The sequence below is a fragment of the Bombina bombina genome, chromosome 1 (assembly GCF_027579735.1).
Source record: "Bombina bombina isolate aBomBom1 chromosome 1, aBomBom1.pri, whole genome shotgun sequence".
NCBI lineage: Eukaryota > Metazoa > Chordata > Amphibia > Anura > Bombinatoridae > Bombina > Bombina bombina.
The window spans coordinates 513,422,642-513,444,938 of NC_069499.1; the positions used below are offsets into that span (position 1 = coordinate 513,422,642).

General features: G+C 38.1%; 1 protein-coding gene across 1 annotated transcript in view; it reads left to right on the forward strand.

Moving 5' to 3' along the window:
* The window catches only part of WDR75 (WD repeat domain 75), a gene marked incomplete in the record, with an annotated part of 145,005 nt that overhangs the window by 66,431 nt on the left and 56,277 nt on the right, over nucleotides 1-22,297 (forward strand). The window contains 5 exon segments of the mRNA XM_053698601.1: nucleotides 3,180-3,239; nucleotides 8,424-8,539; nucleotides 11,071-11,255; nucleotides 12,478-12,641; nucleotides 21,818-21,998. Of these exon segments, the coding sequence (XP_053554576.1) occupies nucleotides 3,180-3,239; nucleotides 8,424-8,539; nucleotides 11,071-11,255; nucleotides 12,478-12,641; nucleotides 21,818-21,998 (706 nt within the window).

The window sequence follows — 22,297 nt, forward strand, 5'->3', positions numbered from 1 at the left end:
GCCTAGCAACAGCTCCAAGGATCTTTTCAAAGGTTCTCGGTGCCCTACTGTCTGTAATCAGAGAGCGGGGTATTGCGGTGTTTCCTTATTTGGACGATATCTTGGTACTTGCTCAGTCTATACATTCTGCAGAATCTCACACAAATCAACTAGTGTTGTTTCTTCAAGAACATGGTTGGAGGATCAATTTACCAAAAAGTTCCTTGATTCCTCAAACAAGGGTAACTTTTTTAGGATTCCAAATAGTTTCAGTATCCATGACTTTGTCTCTAACAGACAAAAGACGTCTGAAATTGGTTTCAGCTTGTCGGAACCTTCGGTTTCAATCATTCCCTTCAGTAGCTATGTGCATGGAGGTTTTAGGCCTCATGACTGCAGCATCGGACGCGATCCCCTTTGCTAGTTTTCACATGAGACCGCTTCAGCTTTGTATGCTGAGCCAATGGTGCAGGGATTATACAAGGATATCACAATCAATATCCTTAAATCCCAATATTCGACTTTCTCTGACTTGGTGGTTAGATCACCATCGTTTAGTTCAGGGGGCCTCTTTTGTTCGTCCAACCTGGACTGTGATCACAACAGATGCGAGTCTTTCAGGTTGGGGAGCTGTCTGGGGATCTCTGACAGCGCAGAGGGTTTGGAAATCTCAAGAGGCGAGATTACCAATCAATATTTTGGAACTCCGTGCAATTCTCAGAGCTCTTCAGTTTTGGCCTCTTCTGAAGAAAGAATCGTTTATTTGTTTTCAGACAGAGAATGTCACAACCGTGGCGTATGTCAATCATCAAGGTGGGACTCACAGTCCTCTAGCTATGAAAGAAGTATCTTGGATACTTGCATGGGCGGAATCCAGTTCCTGTCTAATCCCTGCGGTCCATATCCCAGGTATAGACAATTGGGAAGCAGATTATCTCAGTCGCCAGACCTTACATCCGGGAGAATGGTCTCTTCACCCAGATGTGTTTCTTCAGATTGTTCAGATGTGGGGGCTTCCAGAAATAGATCTGATGGCTTCTCATCTAAACAGGAAACTTCCCAGGTATCTGTCCAGGGATCCTCAGGCGGAAGCAGTGGATGCGTCGTCACTTCCTTGGAATTATCAACCTGCTTATCTCTTTCCGCCTCTAGTTCTTCTTCCAAGAGTGATTTCCAAAATCATAATGGAGCGTTCATTTGTACTTTTAGTGGCTCCAGCATGGCCACACAGGTTTTGGTATGCGGATCTTGTTCGGATGTCCAGTTGCCTACCTTGGCCACTTCCGTTAAGGCCAGACCTTCTATCTCAAGGTCCTTTTTTCCATCAGGATCTCAAATCATTAAATTTGAAGGTATGGAGATTGAACGCCTAGTGCTTAGTCATAGAGGTTTCTCTGACTCAGTGATTAATACTATGTTGCAGGCTCGCAAATCTGTGTCTAGAAAGATTTATTACTGAGTTTGGAAGACTTACATTTCATGGTGTTCTTCTCATAAATTCTCTTGGCATTCTTTTAGAATTCCTAGGATTTTACAGTTTGTTCAGGATGGTTTAGATAAGGGTTTGTCTGCAAGTTCCTTGAAAGGACAAATCTCTGCTCTTTCTGTTCTGTTTCACAGAAAGATTGCTAGTCTTCCTGATATTCATTGTTTTGTTCAGGCTTTGGTTCGTATCAAGCCTGTCATTAAGCCAATTTCTCCTCCTTGGAGTCTTAATTTGGTTTTGAGGGCTTTACAGGCTCCTCCGTTTGAGCCTATGCATTCTTTGGACATTAAATTACTTTCCTGGAAAGTATTGTTCCTTTTGGCTATCTCTTCTGCTAGAAGAGTTTCTGAATTATCTGCTCTTTCTTGTGAGTCTCCTTTTCTGATTTTTCATCAGGATAAGGCGGTTTTGCGGACTTCATTTAAATTTCTACCTAAAGTTGTGAATTCCAACAACATTAGTAGAGAAATTGTTGTCCTTTCGTTGTGTCCTAATCCTAAGAATTCTCTGGAGAGATCTTTACATTGTTTGGATGTGGTAAGAGCTTTGAAATATTATGTTGAAGCTACTAAAGATTTCAGAAAGACTTCTAGTCTATTTGTTATCTTTTCTGGTTCTAGGAAAGGTCAGAAGGCTTCTGCCATTTCTTTGGCATCTTGGTTAAAGCTTTTGATTCATCATGCTTATTTGGAGTCGGGTAAATCCCCGCCTCAGAGGATTACGGCTCATTCTACTAGGTCAGTTTCTACTTCCTGGGCTTTTAAGAATGAAGCTTCTGTTGATCAGATTTGCAAAGCAGCAACTTGGTCTTCTTTGTATACCTTTACTAAATTCTACCATTTTGATGTTTTCTCTTCTTCAGAAGCAGTCTTTGGTGGAAAAGTACTTCAGGCAGCTGTTTCAGTTTGATTCTTCTGCTTATAATTTGTTTTTTTCATTATAAAGATTAAAACTTTTGATTTGGGTTGTGGATTAATTTTTCAGCGGAATTGGCTGTCTTTATTTTCATCCCTCCCTCTCTAGTGACTCTTGCGTGGAGTTTCACATCTTGGGTATTTGCTATCCCATACGTCACTAGCTCATGGACTCTTGCCAATTACATGAAAGAAAACATAATTTATGTAAGAACTTACCTGATAAATTATTTTTTTTCATATTGGCAAGAGTCCATGAGGCCCACCCTTTTTGTGGTGGTTATGATTTTTTTGTATAAAGCACAATTATTCCAATTCCTTGTTGATGCTTTCGCTCCTTTCTCATCACCCCACTTCTTGGCTATTCGTTAAACTGAATTGTGGGTTTGGTGGGGGGTGTATTTATAGGCATTTTGAGGTTTGGGAAACTTTGCCCTTCCTGGTAGGAATGTATATCCCATACGTCACTAGCTCATGGACTCTTGCCAATATGAAAGAAATGAATTTATCAGGTAAGTTCTTACATAAATTATGTTTTTCAATTTGCTTGCCTATACCTATTTGTTTAACCCCCACAAAGGGATTTAACACATGGTCATTTCAGGGCCAGGAGTTCATGAATAGCCTGTAACTGCCTATCCCCATCCATGTTCAGCTCAGAACTGGCAACCTTTAATTTTTTTTTTTGTTCCTCTCTTTCCTTTAGAGCATTCTCTTGTTGGAGCTTTATGTCTCTTTAATTTTAAACTTTATACTAATAAATGTAACTGTGTGTAAATTTTACTTTTTTCTTTTGTCAGAGATATCAATCATACACGCCAATTTGCAGGTTTCAAAAATAATCCAAGGGCTTGTAAAAGGTATGTTTAATTTCTGTGTTATTTACTGTACAAGAGAAATACAATTCAATTGAACAATGAAAATCAAACAAAAATGAGATATTCCTGCTGAAAGTAATCGTCCTACTGATATCTAAATAATAATGTTATGTTGTTCAGAAGTCATTTTACACCTTTTTGGATAAAAGGCCCCATGAGTGTCATGAACAGTTCCATAGGACATCAACTTCATACATATGAATGAGTTGCTCTATTTGCACTTGGTCACTGTGTATTAACTGGCCAAGGGTAAAGTATCAAATGTTTAAATAAATATTCTACCTCAAAAACTATGTCCTAATAGTTAGCCTGATCAATTGTGTGTAAACCTTTTTAATGCCTCAGGCTTGCCATTATTTGGGCAATAGTTGGGGCAGCCCAATGCTTTACCAGGGAACATGCCAGTTACTATATCACTAGTTTATTTCTGCATCTTTTGAAGTAGCTTTATTTGCAGCTCTTATGATGTATAGAAATGTTTTGAACATAGATATCATTCACTAACCTTATTTATGTCCCTTATACCCCTACACTAAAAAGCTTATACTTTTTAATTTCTTTCCTTGTCCTATACCTCCTTTTCTTGCAAATCAGCTTCCATGTATATAAAGTTGTATGAAAGCATAATTATAAAACACAACTTTTAAATCATAAATATAAGCCAGGTTATTATTATTTACCAACAGCTTAAATAGTGCCTAAAATACCCTAACCAGTGATACTTTCTTTCCCAGCTTTAATATCTACAACACCTAAGATTCAAAGGCATTTCTCTAAGTGTGATCATTATAGGGCTTGTAAATTTAAATATGTTATCCCGGAAGTAAAGGGTGCTAGTAAATTTGAGATTCACTAATGCCTCCTTTTATATTTTTGATCGGTTTTTGCTATTGGTTTAATCAAAATGATCATAGTTCCAGCACTTGTGTACATAAAGTCTTGGCAGCTGGGGTCCTGACTATTGCATTATAACCTCTTATTGTAAGGAACAATGTGAAATGGTAGTGTGTGTACTAACTTAGAATAAACACATTTATTAGCACACTGGATGATCATAAAACAGAACATATTTTTCTATATGCCCCAAAGTATAATAAGGATAATGCCAGTTATAAATTAAAGGGACATAATACTCATAGGCTAAATCACTTGAAACTGATGCAGTATAACTGTAAAAAGCTGACAAGAAAATATCACCTGAGCATCTCTATGTAAAAAAGGAAGATATTTTACCTCACAATTTCCTCAGCTCAGCAGAGTAGGTTCTGTGTAAAACGATATAATTCAGCTGTTGCTCAGCTGCAGGTTAAAAAAAAAAAATGAAGAAATGAACAGCAGCCAATTAGCATCAGCAGTGCTGAGGTCATGAACTATCTCACTGTAATCTCATGAGATTTCTCCAACATTGGTGTGTCCGGTCCACGGCGTCATCCTTACTTGTGGGATATTCTCTTCCCCAACAGGAAATGGCAAAGAGTCCCAGCAAAGCTGGTCACATGATCCCTCCTAGGCTCCGCCCACCCCAGTCATTCTCTTTGCCGTTGCACAGGCAACATCTCCACGGAGATGGTTAAGAGTTTTTTGGTGTTTAAATGAGCTTCAGCAGACCAGAGTGGGTCATTGTCACGACCGACGCCAGCCTAGTGGGCTGGGGCGTGGTCTGGGAATCCCTGAAAGCTCAGGGTCTATGGTCTCGGGAAGAGTCTCTTCTCCCGATAAACATTCTGGAACTGAGAGCGATATTCAATGCTCTCAGAGCTTGGCCTCAACTAGCAAAGGCCAAATTCATAAGGTTTCAGTCAGACAACATGACGACCGTTGCATATATCAATCATCAGGGGGGAATAAGGAGTTCCCTGGCGATGAAAGAAGTGACCAAGATAATTCAATGGGCGGAGGATCACTCCTGCCACTTGTCTGCGATCCACATCCCAGGAGTGGAAAATTGGGAAGCGGATTTTCTGAGTCATCTTTGCCCAAATAACTCAATTATGGGGCATTCCAGACATGGATCTGATGGCGTCTCGTCAGAACTTCAAGGTTCCTTGCTACGGGTCCAGATCCAGGGATCCCAAGGCGACTCTAGTAGATGCACTAGTAGCACCTTGGACCTTCAACCTAGCTTATGTATTCCCACCGTTTCCTCTCATCCCCAGGCTGGTAGCCAGGATCAATCAGGAGAGGGCCTTGGTGATCTTGATAGCTCCTGCGTGGCCACGCAGGACTTGGTATGCAGACCTGGTGAATGTCATCGGCTCCACCATGGAAGCTACCTTTGAGACAGGACCTTCTTGTTCAGGGTCCATTCGAACATCCGAATCTGGTTTCCCTCCAACTGACGGCTTGGAGATTGAACGCTTGATTTTATCAAAGCGTGGGTTTTCAGATTCTGTAATAGATACTCTGATTCAGGCTAGAAAGCCTGTAACTAGAAAAATTTACCATAAAATATGGAAAAAATATATCTGTTGGTGTGAATCTAAAGGATTCTCATGGAACAAGATAAAAATTCCTAAGATTCTATCCTTTCTACAAGAAGGTTTGGAGAAAGGATTATCTGCAAGTTCTCTAAAGGGACAGATCTCTGCTTTATCTGTTTTACTTCACAAAAGACTGGCAGCCGTGCCAGATGTTCAAGCATTTGTTCAGGCTCTGGTTAGGATCAAGCCTGTTTACAGACCTTTGACTCCTCCCTGGAGTCTAAATCTAGTTCTTTCAGTTCTTCAAGGGGTTCCGTTTGAACCTTTACATTCCATAGATATTAAGTTACTATCTTGGAAAGTTTTGTTTTTAGTTGCAATTTCTTCTGCTAGAAGAGTTTCAGAGTTATCTGCTCTGCAGTGTTCTCCGCCCTATCTGGTGTTCCATGCAGATAAGGTGGTTTTGCGTACTAAGCCTGGTTTTCTTCCGAAAGTTGTTTCCAACAAAAATATTAACCAAGAGATAGTTGTACCTTCTTTGTGTCCGAATCCAGTTTCAAAGAAGGAACGTTTGTTACACAATTTGGACGTAGTCCGTGCTCTAAAATTCTATTTAGAGGCTACTAAAGATTTCAGACAAACATCTTCCTTGTTTGTTGTTTATTCTGGTAAAAGGAGAGGTCAAAAAGCGACTTCTACCTCTCTTTCCTTTTGGCTTAAAAGCATTATCCGATTGGCTTATGAGACTGCCGGACGGCAGCCTCCTGAAAGAATCACAGCTCACTCCACTAGGGCTGTGGCTTCCACATGGGCCTTCAAGAACGAGGCTTCTGTTGACCAGATATGTAAGGCAGCGACTTGGTCTTCACTGCACACTTTTGCCAAATTTTACAAATTTGATACTTTTGCTTCTTCGGAGGCTATTTTTGGGAGAAAGGTTTTGCAAGCCGTGGTGCCTTCCATTTAGGTGACCTGATTTGCTCCCTCCCTTTCATCCGTGTCCTAAAGCTTTGGTATTGGTTCCCACAAGTAAGGATGACGCCGTGGACCGGACACACCAATGTTGGAGAAAACAGAATTTATGCTTACCTGATAAATTACTTTCTCCAACGGTGTGTCCGGTCCACGGCCCGCCCTGGTTTTTTAATCAGGTCTGATGAATTATTTTCTCTAACTACAGTCACCACGGTATCATATGGTTTCTCCTATATATATTTCCTTCTGTCCGTCGGTCGAATGACTGGGGTGGGCGGAGCCTAGGAGGGATCATGTGTCCAGCTTTGCTGGGACTCTTTGCCATTTCCTGTTGGGGAAGAGAATATCCCACAAGTAAGGATGACGCCGTGGACCGGACACACCGTTGGAGAAAGTAATTTATCAGGTAAGCATAAATTCTGTTTTCATAGTAAACTTCCTTACACTGAATAGGGAAATGAGATGAGTGTACACCTAAGCTTACTTCTTTTGCTGTCCAGGGACAGACATACTGATTTGCTGCTTAGAAGTCCTTTACAATGGGATGTGGCTACTGAGGAATTTTTGAGGTTAAATATCTTTCTTTTTTACATAGAGATATTCAGGTGATATTTTCTAGTCAGCTTTTTACAGCTATGCTGCATCACTTTCAAGTGTTTCAATATTTGGGTATCATGGCCCTTTAAATACAATTTATTAGCAAAGTGTACACATAATACAAATGAATTATTTTGCAGTCAGCAATAATACCATTTTTTGCATTAGTAATGGCAATGCATTGGTTAGCAAACTTTTGCTATATCAGAATAATGCAAGATCTAGAATAAGCAAGATAATCAAATAACCATCAGTCTCATATTACTGGTTTAAGGTGAAATAAAATATAGGGAAATCAATTACAATCATTTTATATACATATTGAGCAAAACAATAGACGTACAAGCATCTGTGTAAAGCAGTTTTTTTAAAAAGAAATAGTAAATTAACCCTTAGGTTAGTGGGTATATTTGTGTGATGCGTTTACAAATTACTGCAGTATGACAATTTGTATAATTTGTTATACAACATTTGTTTTTTTTTCCTGAAATGTAGTTATTCCAAGTAAAATGTATTATTTGGATAAGAAATAATCAGTCACATCAGTTTTTGTAGCCCTTAGAATCTGATTGGCTATATATGTGTGTCGTTTTTAAATAAAGATGCAGGCTCTTTGAGCACCCTCTCTTTTGCTTATTTAAACTCCTGGTGTATGCTCTAGCATGATCAAGATATTATTTATTGTGCTTTCTTGAGAGGTATTGAGATCACATTTTTAGAGACGGGGGCATTTTATTAGTGAGAGGTCTTGCATAAGAGTACAAATATAGGCTACGTCCTAAGGGAGAGAATTTAACTAGATGAACTTGACTGATATTTGGTTCCTGTGGATTTGTTTTTGTTTAACAAGGAATGCTGAATATGGCAACTTGCAGCGGCATTCGGCTCTTTTTTTCAGAGGTGGATTTCTTTGTGTAAATGCAGCACACACACATCTGTGATAATTCAGATCTTATTTTGTTGCACTTTCACAAGAAGAAATCCAGCTACAAAAAGAGCCAAATGCTGCTGCTGCCAGCGCCCATATTCAGCATTCCTTGTTAAAAGAAAACAACAAATGCCCATGTCTAGTTTCTTTAGTGGGATTACGGATACTTCTTTTTTTTTTTTTTTTTTTTCTTCTTCTTCAAAGATTCTTCACTAATCTTGTTACTTTTAATTTTTCCCATTACAGGAGAAAAGGTCAGGACAGGCCTGACTGTTGATCCCAAAAGCAGAGCTTTAGTTCTCAATGGCAAACCTGGCCACCTACAGTTTTATTCACTGCATAATGACAAACAGCTATACAATGTAAGTTGTCCACTCGCAACTTAGTGTTTTCTCAACAAAGCTGCAGCATATCAAACCATATCCCTGATTAGCAAGCAATGAACAGCACTTAAACCAGAGGCACAGTATAGAGGAATCACAACTTCCTAGTAAAGCATACATTAAAATAAGGCACCAGCCTCTCAAATCTTCTTAAAAACCAAAACTTTAATTTTACTCTCTATTTTTCTAAATAACGCAGAAAGACAATGTGATGACACAACTAAGCACCAATGTAGCCTATGTGTTGTTATTGTTCTTGCATAGAAACATAGATATTGACGGCAGATAAGAGCCATAGGCCCAGTAAGTCTGCTCGATATTTCCTAAAAGTATAAACTTATCTAGTGTGTAGGATAGCTTTATGCTTGTCCCAGGTTCTTTTTTTTTTTTTTTTTTTTTTTTTTTTTTATAAAAAGCCCACATATAGGCCCCATTGATAAAAGAATTCTGATAATGGAAATATTTTAAAAAGAGGTCAGTCTTGAGATCGAGATTGGCTGTGAACATTTTATAAAAAGCAGAAAACAGTCTCATCAAGAGGCGCTTTACGATACTTTGTGGGAGGCAATGTTATAATAACTTTTCTGACAGAGTGTTAAAAGCAGTATCGTCACTAGCAGTGAAGGTGTAATGGAAATGATATTTATATCCCATAGAAGCCCGTAGCCGCAGCTTTTTCATTTCACCAAAGTGGACTTTTTTCAGCTTTGCACTTTGGTACTAAAAAGCTGTCAATTCCAAAAAAGACGCTGTTTGGTAGAATGAAAAAAAGCGCAACTACTGTCTTGTATGGGATATTAATATCCAATACACAAAATCTATTTTCTAAAAAGAAAAGAACACGCCAAAAGTTAAAACCATTTTTCTTTAAATAATGAATAGACTTTAAATACATATTATATAGTATTTAACAACTCCTATATTTTTCATAAGGTTGTTGTTTTTTTTGGGTTTTTTGTGATCACTTACATAGCAAATATATAGATGGTTTTGGGCATTCTATGAGAGTAACCTGTATAACCTGTATTTTAATGGGGAAACATCACCAGGAGTTTCAAATTTTAAAAGTACTATCCTCCATCACCTTTTGACACATTACCTGTCTCTCCAGCCTTTCAGTTGTGAGATTTTCACTTGTAAGAAATCTACTGAGTGTAGAGTGAAATTTAGTTTACATATCGATTATTTGAACTGTTACCACACTACTAAACAGAAAATCATTTTTTGCTGTGATCCCAGTTCACTGGTGATGTGGGCAAATTTTAGTCAGTCAGTGATCCCTATTGTATCCTATGGAAGGCACATTGCCACTTGTCAGAACAGAGAGGGTTAACCCTTAAAGGGACACTGAATCTTATTTTTTTCTTTCCTGATTCAGATAGAGCATGCAACTTTCTAATTTACTCTTATTAGCAATTTTCTTTGTTCTCTTGCTATCTTTATTTGAAAAAGGCATCTAAGCTTTTTTTTTTTTTTTTTTGGTTCAGTCATCTGGACAGCACTTTTTTTATTGGTGGATGAATTTATCCACCAATCGGCAAGAACAACCCAGGTTGTGCACCAAAAATGGGCCAGCATCTAAACTTATTCTTGCATTTCAAATAAAGATACCAAGAGAATTAAGAAAATTTTATAATAGGAGTAAATTAGAAAATTGCTTAAAATTTGAATTACGGTCATGCTTCTTACAGTAAAATATTTATTTTGTCCATAGATGCCTACTTACATACTGTTTACTGATTTGGATTATAGGGTCATTTTTAATTCATTAGCACATGTTATTTGTGCATTAGTCAGGCAGTTGGGAGCAGCATGCACTTAGCTGCTATAGTCAGGCAGTTGGGAGCAGCATGCACTTAGCTGCTATAGTCAGGCAGTTGGGAGCAGCATGCACTTAGCTGCTATAGTCAGGCAGTTGGGAGCAGCATGCACTTAGCTGCTATAGTCAGGCAGTTGGAAGCAGCGTGCACTCAGCTGATACAGTCAGGCAGTTGGAAGCAGCGTGCACTCAGCTGATACAGTCAGGCAGTTGGAAGCAGCGTGCACTCAGCTGATACAGTCAGGCAGTTGGAAGCAGCGTGCACTCAGCTGATACAGTCAGGCAGTTGGGAGCAGCGTGCACTCAGCTTGTATAGTCAGGCAGTTGGGAGCAGCATGCTCCAGCCATGTCCTATTCCGGAGCTCACGTGTGTTATTGCTTTACCCTTGTGGGGTTAAAAACATAATTAGCAAGGGACCCTAATAAAAATATATACAATTTCTATAAGAATTAGACACTTCATTGTTGCATTACCATGTCCCTTTAGTCAAATGGCACTAGATCTTCTGTAATTGAGTTGGCTACAATGCAAGGGCAACTTTGTAACATGCGACAAGTTATCAAATATAAAATGTGACCCACAATCGCAGTGTTTTTTAATTACTGTATATTGGTCAAGCTATACACAAATAATGTAACAGATTTGCCTGTAGGTGTCATCTCTACTAGCTTGGTATTTTTGTCTCTACAGCTTGACATTGTGCAGCAGGAATACATCCACCAATCAGGGCTGCAGTACTTGGACTTGGTGAATGTTGCGTTTAGCAGCAAAGGCAACTGGTTAGCAACTGTGGAAGAGTTGCAAGCAGCAGAGAGCGAGAAAGGGGAGTGGGAAATGCAGCTAAAGCTATGGCAGTATAAGGACGAGTCTCAAAGGTAACTGTGGTCTCATTGTTGTCCTTTCTTTGCTGTGGACTCTCTAAAGACACGTGTTTTGTTTTTCTGCATTATTTCATGTGGGTTAGTATGCCGTTTTAAAAGTCCTTACAATATCAAAAACAAGTTCCATAAGACATCCAGAAAAATAAAACGATCCTTTATCATAAAATACATAGAAACCATTAAGGGGAAAGCAGGGCAGCAACAAGTCTGACCGGTTTCGGTTCTTACACCGTAAACATAGACCTAATGTTTGCACAGGTGTCACACAATTTAAAATAAAATAAACAGTCCTATTGGTTAAGTCCAAAAAGGCCCATAGTTAACCCTTTTGAAAGCTTAGAGAAAGATTTAAAGGTAAATAACCAGTCTATTTACATGCATGTATATATAACCCAGGATAAAGACTTAATATGGATGGAGTTAAATATATAGCAATTGGATAAACATACAAAATATTAGATTTTTTTTTTTATATATAATATTAGTATACATCACCAAAAATCCCAATATGTTCCCATAATAATAGTGCATTTAAGGGTAGATACACATCAAATAATCTGAATATAAATTGAAATTTATAAGTAGATCAATAAAAATATTGATGAGTATAATACTCAAGTGTACATCAAGAATATTATAAATATTACTTAGTTAAGGACAAATACACATCTGCAGAACTTTTAAAATCAAGTGTATCCCCAAAATACATATTGAAAACGGGACATAACATCCTATCTACAGATGGGCATTAGTAGCCTATCCAATTGCAGGACAAAAACTTATAATACAACCATATTTACATCTATCTAGCGTATCTAGAATATATATAGTTAATGTTAATTATGCTATAATTAACTGAGTTTTTACCAATTACTTACGTCACAAATTCTATCATTTTGGCTGGTAGTTGATATCAAACTCCCAATTTAAATCTGTTGGGTACCAGACACTTAAAAATCCAATATCTCCTGTCTACAAAGAATCTGAAATATCCTTTAAAATATCACCTGCATACAGTTTCCTAATATAAAAGATTTACACTTATTTACGTTTGTAAGCTATCTTTGAAATCCTTGCACTATTTATTACTGTGCTTTGCTTGCTGGATTGGAAATTAGTTCATATATAATGACACTGGGTTATTTATATGGGACCTTATGCTGTGTTTTAGTATCATAGAAAAAATCTTTCTAATTTATCTTCCTCTTCTCTTAAGTTTTGTCCTGAATACCACAATAAACATGCCACACACAGATCAAATCACCTCTCTCTGCTTTTCTAATGGAGACGATTCTGAGAAGGATTTTCCCACTTTGGTATCGACAGGAAAGGATGGCTGTTTTAAAGTGTGGATGCTGACCGATAACTCTGACATATATAGTAAGTCCTACTGATTTCCTTATGTTCTTTAAAACCTTAAAGTAATGACCTACTGACCTGTTGGTTTATATATATATATATATTTCTTTCATGTAATTAGCAAGAGTCCATGAGCTAGTGACGTATGGGGATATACATTCCTACCAGGAGGGGCAAAGTTTCCCAAACCTTAAAATGCCTATAAATACACCCCTCACCACACCCACAATTCAGTTTTACAAACTTTGCCTCCGATGGAGGTGGTGAAGTAAGTTTGTGCTAGATTCTACGTTGATATGCGCTCCGCAGCAAGTTGGAGCCCGGTTTTCCTCTCAGCGTGCAGTGAATGTCAGAGGGATGTGAGGAGAGTATTGCCTATTTGAATGCAGTGATCTCCTTCTACGGGGTCTATTTCATAGGTTCTCTGTTATCGGTCGTAGAGATTCATCTCTTACCTCCCTTTTCAGATCGACGATATACTCTTATATATACCATTACCTCTGCTGATTCTCGTTTCAGTACTGGTTTGGCTTTCTACAAACATGTAGATGAGTGTCCTGGGGTAAGTAAATCTTATTTCTTTCATGTAATTAGCAAGAGTCCATGAGCTAGTGACGTATGGGATATACATTCCTACCAGGAGGGGCAAAGTTTCCCAAACCTCAAAATGCCTATAAATACACCCCTCACCACACCCACAATTCAGTTTTACAAACTTTGCCTCCGATGGAGGTGAGATTACCGATCAATATTTTGGAACTCCGTGCAATTTTCAGAGCTCTTCAGTTTTGGCCTCTTCTGAAGAGAGAATCGTTCATTTGTTTTCAGACAGACAATGTCACAACTGTGGCATACATCAATCATCAAGGAGGGACTCACAGTCCTCTGGCTATGAAAGAAGTATCTCGAATTTTGGTTTGGGCAGAATCCAGCTCCTGTCTAATCTCTGCGGTTCATATCCCAGGTGTAGACAATTGGGAAGCGGATTATCTCAGTCGCCAAACGTTGCATCCGGGCGAATGGTCTCTTCACCCAGAGGTATTTCTTCAGATTGTTCAAATGTGGGAACTTCCAGAAATAGATCTGATGGCGTCCCATCTAAACAAGAAACTTCCCAGGTATCTGTCCAGATCCCGGGATCCTCAGGCGGAGGCAGTGGATGCTTTATCACTTCCTTGGAAGTATCATCCTGCCTATATCTTTCCGCCTCTAGTTCTTCTTCCAAGAGTAATCTCCAAGATTCTGAAGGAATGCTCGTTTGTTCTGCTGGTAGCTCCGGCATGGCCTCACAGGTTTTGGTATGCGGATCTTGTCCAGATGGCCTCTTGCCAACAGTGGACTCTTCCGTTAAGACCAGACCTTCTGTCACAAGGTCCTTTTTTCCATCAGGATCTGAAATCCTTAAATTTAAAGGTATGGAGATTGAACGCTTGATTCTTGGTCAAAGAGGTTTCTCTGACTCTGTGATTAACACTATGTTACAGGCTCGTAAATCTGTATCTCGAGAGATATATTATAGAGTCTGGAAGACTTATATTTCTTGGTGTCTTTCTCATCATTTTTCCTGGCATTCTTTTAGAATACCGAGAATTTTACAGTTCCTTCAGGATGGTTTAGATAAGGGTTTGTCCGCAAGTTCTTTGAAAGGACAAATCTCTGCTCTTTCTGTTCTTTTTCACAGAAAGATTGCTATTCTTCCTGATATTCATTGTTTTGTACAAGCTTTGGTTCGTATAAAACCTGTCATTAAGTCAATTTCTCCTCCTTGGAGTTTGAATTTGGTTCTGGGAGCTCTTCAAGCTCCTCCGTTTGAACCTATGCATTCATTGGACATTAAATTACTTTCTTGGAAAGTTTTGTTCCTTTTGGCCATCTCTTCTGCCAGAAGAGTTTCTGAATTATCTGCTCTTTCTTGTGAGTCTCTTTTTCTGATTTTTCATCAGGATAAGGCGGTGTTGCGAACTTCTTTTGAATTTTTACCTAAAGTTGTGAATTCCAACAACATTAGTAGAGAAATTGTGGTTCCTTCATTATGTCCTAATCCTAAGAATTCTAAGGAGAAATCGTTGCATTCTTTGGATGTTGTTAGAGCTTTGAAATATTATGTTGAAGCTACGAAATCTTTTCGTAAGACTTCTAGTCTATTTGTTATCTTTTCCGGTTCTAGAAAAGGCCAGAAAGCTTCTGCCATTTCTTTGGCATCTTGGTTGAAATCTTTAATTCATCTTGCCTATGTTGAGTCGGGTAAAACTCCGCCTCAGAGAATTACAGCTCATTCTACTAGGTCAGTCTCTACTTCCTGGGCGTTTAGGAATGATGCTTCGGTTGACCAGATCTGCAAAGCAGCAACTTGGTCCTCTTTGCATACTTTTACTAAATTCTACCATTTTGATGTATTTTCTTCTTCTGAAGCAGTTTTTGGTAGAAAAGTACTTCAGGCAGCGGTTTCAGTTTGAATCTTCTGCTTATGTTTTTCGTTAAACTTTATTTTGGGTGTGGATTATTTTCAGCAGGAATTGGCTGTCTTTATTTTATCCCTCCCTCTCTAGTGACTCTTGTGTGGAAAGATCCACATCTTGGGTAGTCATTATCCCATACGTCACTAGCTCATGGACTCTTGCTAATTACATGAAAGAAAACATAATTTATGTAAGAACTTACCTGATAAATTCATTTCTTTCATATTAGCAAGAGTCCATGAGGCCCGCCCTTTTTTTGTGGTGGTTATGATTTTGTATAAAGCACAATTATTCCAATTCCTTATTTTATATGCTTTCGCACTTTTTTATCACCCCACTTCTTGGCTATTCGTTAAACTGAATTGTGGGTGTGGTGAGGGGTGTATTTATAGGCATTTTGAGGTTTGGGAAACTTTGCCCCTCCTGGTAGGAATGTATATCCCATACGTCACTATCTCATTACCTCTTGCTAATATGAAAGAAATGAATTTATCAGGTAAGTTCTTACATAAATTATGTTTTTCTGTGACACTCTAAGCTATGGTTGGGCACTTTGTTTATAAAGTTCTAAATATATGTATTCAAACATTTATTTGCCTTGACTCAGAATGTTCAACTTTCCTTATTTTTCAGACAGTCAGTTTCATATTTGGGATAATGCATTTGAATTAATCATTTTTTCTTACCTTCAAAAATTTGACTCTTTTTTTTCCTGTGGGCTGTTAGGCTCGCGGGGGCTGAAAATGCTTCATTTTATTGCGTCATTCTTGGCGCGGACTTTTTTGGCGCAAAAATTCTTTTCCGTTTCCGGCGTCATACGTGTCGCCGGAAGTTGCGTCATTTTTTGACGTTATTTTGCGCCAAAAATGTCGGCGTTCCGGATGTGGCGTCATTTTTGGCGCCAAAAGCATTTAGGCGCCAAATAATGTGGGCGTCTTATTTGGCGCTAAAAAATAAGGGCGTCGCTTTTGTCTCCACATTATTTAAGTCTTATTTTTTCATTGCTTCTGGTTGCTAGAAGCTTGTTCTTTGGCATTTTTTTCCCATTCCTGAAACTGTCATTTAAGGAATTTGATCAATTTTGCTTTATATGTTGTTTTTTCTCTTACATATTGCAAGATGTCTCACATTGCATCTGAGTCAGAAGATACTACAGGAAAATCGCTGTCTAGTGCTGGAGCTACCAAGCTAAGTGTATCTGCTATAATTTTTGGTATCTGTTTCTCCAGCTGTTGTTTGTATTGCATGTCATGACAAACTTATTAATGCAGATAAAATTTCCTTTAGTACTGTTACATTACCTGTTGCTGTTCCGTCAACATCTAATTTTCAGAGTGTTCCTGATAAACATAAGAGATTTTATTTTTTAAATCCATTAAGAAGGCTATGTCTGTTATTTCTCCTTCTAGTTTACATAAAAGTCCTTTTAAAAACTTCTCTTTTTTCAGATGAATTTTTAAATGAACATCATCATTCTGATACTGATAATGGTTCTTCTGGTTCAGAGGTTTCTGTCTCAGAGGTTGATGCTGATAAATCTTTGTATTTGTTCAAGATGGAATTTATTCGTTCTTTATTTAAAGAAGTATTAATTGCATTAGAAATAGAGGATTCTGGTCCTCTTGATACTAAATCTATACGTTTAAATAAGGTTTTTAAATCTCCTGTAGTTATTCCAGAAGTGTTTAATCTCCCTGATGCTATTTCTGAAGTAATTTCCAGGGAATGGAATAATTTGGGTAATTCTTTTACTCCTTCTAAACGTTTAAGCAATTATATCCTGTGCCATCTGACAGATTAGAGTTTTTTTGGGACAAAATCCCTAAGGTTATGGGGCTGTCTCTACTCCTGCTAAATGTGCTACTATTCCTACGGCAGATAGTAATTCATTTTAAGGATCCTTTAGATAGGAAAATTGAATCCTTTCTAAGAAAAGCTTACTTATGTTCAGGTAATCTTCTTAGACCTCCTATATTTTTAGCGGATGTTGCTGCAGCTTCAACTTTTTGGTTAGAAGCTTTAGCGCAACAAGTAACAGATCATAATTTTATAGCATTATTATTATTCTATCACAGGCTAATAATTTTATTGGTGATACCATCTTTTGATATCATTAGAGTTGATGTCAGGTATATGTCTCTAGCTATTTTAGCTAGAAAAGCTTTATGGATTAAACTTGGAATGCTGATATGTCTTCTAAGTCAACTTTGCTTTCCTTTTCTTTCCAGGGTAATAAATTATTATTTCAACTGTTTCTGGAAGGAAGGGAACTTTTTTACCAAAGGATAAAAAATCTAAGGTAAATTTAGGTCTAATAATCATTTTCGTTCCTTTCCTCACAATAAGGAACAAAAGCCTGATCCTTCATCCTCAGGAGCGGTATCAGTTTGGAAACTATTTCCAGTTTGGACTATATCCAAGCCTTATAGAAAACCTATAGCCAGCTCCTAAGTGCCCATGAAGGTGCGGACCTTATTCCAGCTCAGCTGGTATGGGGCAGATTACGTTTTCTTCAAAGAAATTTTGATCAATTCCGTTCTCAATTTCTGGTTTCAGAACATTGTTTCAGAAAGGTACAGAATTGGCTTCAGTTAAGGCCTCCTGCTAAGAGATTTTTTTCTTTCCCGTGTCCCAGTTAACACAGCAGAGGCTCAGCATTTCTGAAATGTGTTTCAGATCTAGAGTTGGCTGGAGTAATTATGCCAGTTCCAGTTCTGGAACAGGGGCTGGGGTTTTATTTTATCTCTTCATTGTACCAAAGAAGGTCAATTCCTTCAGACCAGTTCCGGATCTATCAATATTGAATCGTTATGTAAGGATACCAACATTCAGTTTCTGTAGGACTGTCCTGCCTTTTGTTTAGCAAGGGCATTATATGTCTACAATAGATTTACAGGATGTGTATCTGCATATTCCGATTCATCCAGATCACTTTTAGTGTCTGAGATTCTCTTTTTAGACAAGCATTACCAGTTTTGTGGCTCTACCGTTTGGCCTAGCCTCAGTTCCAAGAATTTTTTTCAAAGGTTCTCGGTGCCCTTCTTTCTGTAATCAGAGAACAGGGTTTTGGTATTTCCTTATTGGACGATATCTGGGTACTTGCTCAGTCTTCTCATTTTCGAAGAATCTCATACGAATCGACTTGTGTTGTTTCTTCAAGTTCATGGTTGGAGGATCAATTTACCAATCAGTTCATTGATTCCTCAGACAAGGGTAACCTTTTTAGGTTTCTAGAATAGATTCAGTGTCTATGACTCTGTTCTTGTCAGACAAGAGAAGTTTAACATTGATTTCAGCTTGTCAAAACCTTCAGTCACAATCATTCCCTTTGGTAGCCTTATGCATGGAAATTTTAGGTCTTAGGACTGCCGCATCAGATGCGATCTCCTTTGCTCGTTTTCACATGCGACCTCTTCAGCTCTGTATGCTGAACCAATGGTGCAGGGATTACTCAAAGATATCTCAATTAATATCTTTAAACCGATTATACGACACTCTCTGACATGGTGGACAGATCACCATCGTTTAGTTCAGGGGGCTTCTTTGTTCTTCCGACCTGGACTATAATCTCAACAGATGCAAGTCTTACAGGTTGGGGAGCTGTGTGGGGGTATCTGACGGCACAAGGGGTTTGGGAATCTCAGGAGGTGAGATTTCCGATCAATATTTTGGAACTCCGTGCAATTTCAGAGCTCTTCAGTCTTGGCCTCTTCTGAAGAGAGAGTTGTTCATTTGTTTTCAGATAGACAATGTCACAACTGTGGCATACATCAATCATCAAGGAGGGACTCACAGTCCTCTGGCTATGAAAGAAGTATCTCAAATTTTGGTTTGGGCGGAATCCAGCTCCTGTCTAATCTCTGCGGTTCATATCCCAGGTATGGACAATTGGAAAGCGGATTATCTCAGTCGCCAAACGTTGCACCTGGGCGAATGGTCTTCACCCAGAGGTATTTCCTCAGATTGTTCAAATGTGGGAACTCCCAGAAATAGATCTGATGGCTTCTCATCTAAACAAGAAAACTTCCCTGGTATCTGTCCGGATCCAGGGATCCTCGGGCGGAGGCAGTGGATGCATTATCTCTTCCTTACAAGTGTCATCCTGCCTATATCTTTCCGCCTCTAGTTCTTCTTCCAAGGGTATTCTCCAATATTCTAAAGGAATGCTAGTTTGTCCTGCTGGTAGCTCCAGCATGGCCTCACAGGTTTTGGTATGCGGATCTTGTCCGGATGGCCTCTTGCCAGCTGTGGACTCTTCCGTTAAGACCAGTCTTTCTGTCTCAAGGTTCTTTTTTCCATCAGGATCTCAAAACCTTAATTTTGAGGTGTGGAGTTTGAACGCTTGATTCTTGGTCAAAGAGGTTTCTCTGACTCTGTGATTGATACTATGTGACAGGCTCGTAAATCTGTATCTAGAGAGATATATTATAGAGTCTGGAAGACTTATATTTCTTCAGGATGGTTTAGATAAAGGTTTGTCCGCAAGTTTCTTGAAAGACAAATCTCTGCTCTTTCTGTTCTTTTTCACAGAAGGATTGCTAATCTTCCTGATATTCATTGTTTTGTACAAGCTTTGGTTCGTATAAAACCTGTCATTAAGTCAATTTCTCCTCCTTGGAGTTTGAATTTGGTTCTGGGGGCTCTTCAAGCTCCTCCTTTTGAACCCATGCATTCTTTGGTCATTATATTACTTTTTTGGAAAGTTTTGTTTTTTTTGGCCATCTCTTCTGCCAGAAGAGTCTCTGAATTATCTACTCTTTTTTGTGAGTCTCCTTTTCTGATTTTGCATCAGGATAAGGCGGTGCTGCGAACTTCTTTTGAATTTTTTACCTAAGGTTGTGAATTCTAACAACATTAGTAGAGAAATTGTGGTTCCTTCATTATGTCCTAATCCTATGAATTCTAAGGAGAAATCATTGCATTCTTTGGATGCTGTTAGAGCTTTGTAATATTATGTTGAAGCTATTAAGTCTTTCCGAAAGACTTCTAGTCTATTTGTCATCTTTTCCGGTTCTAGAAAAGACCAGAAAGCTTCTGCCATTTCTTTGGCATCTTGGTTGAAATCTTTATTTCATCATGCCTATGTTGAGTCGGGTAACACTCCGCCTCAAAGGATTACAGCTCGTTCTACTAGGTTAGTTTCTACTTCCTGGGCGTTTAAGAATGAAGCTTCGGTTGATCAGATTTGCAAAACAGCAACTTGGTCCTCTTTGCATACTTTTACTAAATTCTACCATTTTGATGTGTTTTCTTCTTCTGAAGCAGTTTTTGGTAGAAAAGTACTTCAGTTAGTGGTTTCAGTTTGAATCTTCTGCTTATGTTTTTTCATTAAAAATTTTATTCTGGGTGTGGATTATTTTCAGCAGGAATTGGCTGTCTTTATTTTATCCCTCCCTCTCTAGTGACTCTTGTGTGGAAAGATCCACATCTTGGGTAATCATTATCCCATACGTCACTAGCTCATGGACTCTTGCTAATTACATGAAAGAAAACAAAATTTATGTAAGAACTTACCTGATAAATTCATTTCTTTCATATTAGCAAGAGTCCATGAGGCCCGCCCTTTTTTGTGGTGGTTTTGATTTTTTTGTATAAAGCACAATTATTCCAATTCCTTATTTTATATGCTTTCGCACTTTTTTCTTATCACCCCACTTCTTGGCTATTCGTTAAACTGAATTGTGGGTGTGGTGAGGGGTGTATTTATAGGCATTTTAAGGTTTGGGAAACTTTGCCCCTCCTGGTAGGAATGTATATCCCCATACGTCACTAGCTCATGGACTCTTGCTAATATGAAAGAAATGAATTTATCAGGTAAGTTCTTACATAAATTGTTATATATATATATATATGTGTGTGTATATATGTATGTTTGATTTTGAAAATGTAATTGAAACCTCTAAATAACCACAGCATTATGTGCACTTGATTGTCCTCCTTAAATGGACAGAAAGCATATTGAGATTGTAATATAGAATGTTTAATTATGTGTGTAAAAACTATATAACCATTTTAGTGCACTTTTATTATTTTTCTCTAATTTAACTCTAAATTGGGGAGGTTTCCAGGTCTAAGATCAAGTGTAAAATAGTTTCTAAACTTTACCATCTTGTTTGCAGCAATTTGTTTTTTAATAGCCAAACTCCACCCACCACTTGCCGTATTTGAATGAGCTATCTGGGCTTGAGTCTGCAGTCAACGGCCATAATATTAGTATAAAGTAAATTGTTTTGAAGGTGTTATCCACTAAAGCCAAATAGGAAAACGTGGCAGGATTAGCCTTAAAAAAAAAATTCTACACATTCTGAGAATGACGAAAAAAATTTTTTTGATCTAAATTGCATGAAAAAGGGGGTAAATTAAATTGAGAAATTATACAACTTTGCAGTATACTTTTATAATTAAACATTTTATATAAATATTTCAAGGAGTTTTTACTATCCCTTTAATAAAAGTTGCTGCAAGTAATTCACAATTCTCCAGCTGTGTGACACCCTTACTTGTGGGCTGTAACAATCCTGGCTGTCACAAATACCTAATTGCTGATCACCACTTATCTATAATTTTTAAAGAAATCTTAAAATTGCCCAAGGTAAAAAAAACCTGATGCACAGATTTTCTAATCACACCCCACCACTTCAAAGGGCAGTGGGGTTATTACCACTTGACTGCACTCTTTTTTACATATTCCTATACTGCTGAGTGTAGGGAAAATGATATATTCATTTCTGTTTGCAGAGCAAAGAAGCGGCTGGACCTGTGATTTCGTTGGCAGTTACCACAGAAACATGGCAACAAATTGCTGCTTTTCTGAGGATGGTTCTCTTCTAGCCGTGAGCTTTGAAGAAGTCATCACTATTTGGGAGTCCAACACCTGGGATCTAAAACATACATTTTGCCAACCACCTGGAAAAATAAGGTAGGTAACCAACTGTATGTTAACTGGTATGTTCGCTTATTCACGTAGACACAGGACCTGCAAATGATCATAAAGGATATTAACCATAATTCAAAGTTGTTAAATTTTGTAAACCTTTCTGGATGCAAGGTTTGCTAGTGTTAAATAAAAACCCTACAGTGTGATGTTGAAAATGAAACACACAAAAAGTGTTTTTTTTTTGTTTGTTTTTTTAAAAGCAGTTACTTTTAAAATATTGTACAGATTTAGGTTTTAAAATCATACTTGTCCCCCTACAAACATATAGTTTAAGTTCTTAG